The sequence below is a fragment of the Amphimedon queenslandica genome, unplaced genomic scaffold (assembly GCF_000090795.2).
Source record: "Amphimedon queenslandica unplaced genomic scaffold, v1.1 AMPQUscaffold_1653_Cont26339, whole genome shotgun sequence".
In the NCBI taxonomy this organism is placed as follows: domain Eukaryota; kingdom Metazoa; phylum Porifera; class Demospongiae; order Haplosclerida; family Niphatidae; genus Amphimedon; species Amphimedon queenslandica.
Window position 1 is genome coordinate 1 of NW_003558006.1, and position 1197 is coordinate 1197.

At 34.0% G+C, this 1197-nt stretch overlaps 1 protein-coding gene across 1 annotated transcript; it reads left to right on the plus strand.

Moving 5' to 3' along the window:
- Positions 1-340: 340 nt before the first annotated feature.
- LOC100632474 (RNA-binding motif protein, X-linked 2-like) lies at positions 341-1161 on the plus strand (the record flags this gene model as incomplete). Its single annotated transcript, XM_003392061.1, has 4 exons — positions 341-443; positions 493-544; positions 815-944; positions 1077-1161. Coding segments are annotated over exons 1-4 (370 nt in total), but the record flags the coding sequence as incomplete, so codon positions are not given.
- Between the last annotated feature and the right edge of the window lie 36 nt (positions 1162-1197).

The following is a 1197-nucleotide window of genomic DNA, read 5'->3' on the forward strand; positions in this document are numbered from 1 at the left end:
GTCTATTTCCGCTGTTGTACTTAGTTTCATGAATTCTTCTCTTGATGTTTCGTCCAGTGGAGCCAGTGATGACTCCCATTGACTTAACCGATCTCTAACTGACTTACCACTACCTCCTGCCATTTTGAAATGAGATCTAGTAGTTAAATAAACTGCTTAAGTTTAACCCTTTGCACACTTAATTTATTTGTTTGATTTTTAGGTTTTCTCTTCAGAAGCTCTCAGTTCACAGTTCTGCTCATCATGAAGTATGTACTGTACCTTATTAAGTTTGTTTAATTAAATGGGAAGAGGTTAAAAACTAATCAAGCATTAATAATAATAATTCATTTCTAGTAACATGAAATCAGTCCGAGACATTACCCTGAGGGAGTTAGAGCTAGGTATTGAAGGCGGGGCTTCATGGCATCAGCAATACGCAACCAGTGCTTATATATTCATAGGTATTTTACAATATGTCACATGATTCTTAATTGACTTGTTATTAATTAGGTGGGTTGGACTATGATCTGACTGAAGGTGATGTTTTGTCTGTGTTTTCTCAGTAAGTAATAACACTGGCGTCTAGTGTACACTTTAAAGTTTACATATTATTATTAATTTCCTGAGCATGGAGCATGTTTCTGGCCTATGTCATACTAATCATCACTAATTAACTACCACATACTGTCAATTATTCCATAAGGGCTGTGTGGCGTTCAAATTGGATGAAATATGTACTAGTAATCATCACTGTTTGAAAACATGCACTGCATATGAAAATTAGTAATAATATAATTTTACTGCTTATTTCAATGTTGTACTGATGTTACAGGTATGGAGAGATTGTAAACATTAATCTAGTGAGGGACAAGAAAACTGGAAAGTCGAAAGGTTTTTGTTTCATCGGATATGAGGATCAGCGAAGTACCATACTGGCAGTTGATAACTTCAATGGCATTAAGGTATTGAAATTAAAACAGTTTAAAGAAATACTTAATTTTAATTTCATATAATACATGCATCAGATTATTATATTCTATTACAATAGCAGCTTATACTAAGCTATTGCTGTTTCTTTCATATTTTCATTTTAGGTTTGTGGAAGATCAATACGTGTTGATCATGTGCAGAATTACCGAAGACCAAAAGATGAACACGGGAATGAAATCATTGAAAAAGGTTGTGCACCAAAGCCATTTTCACCTGAACCAAAGA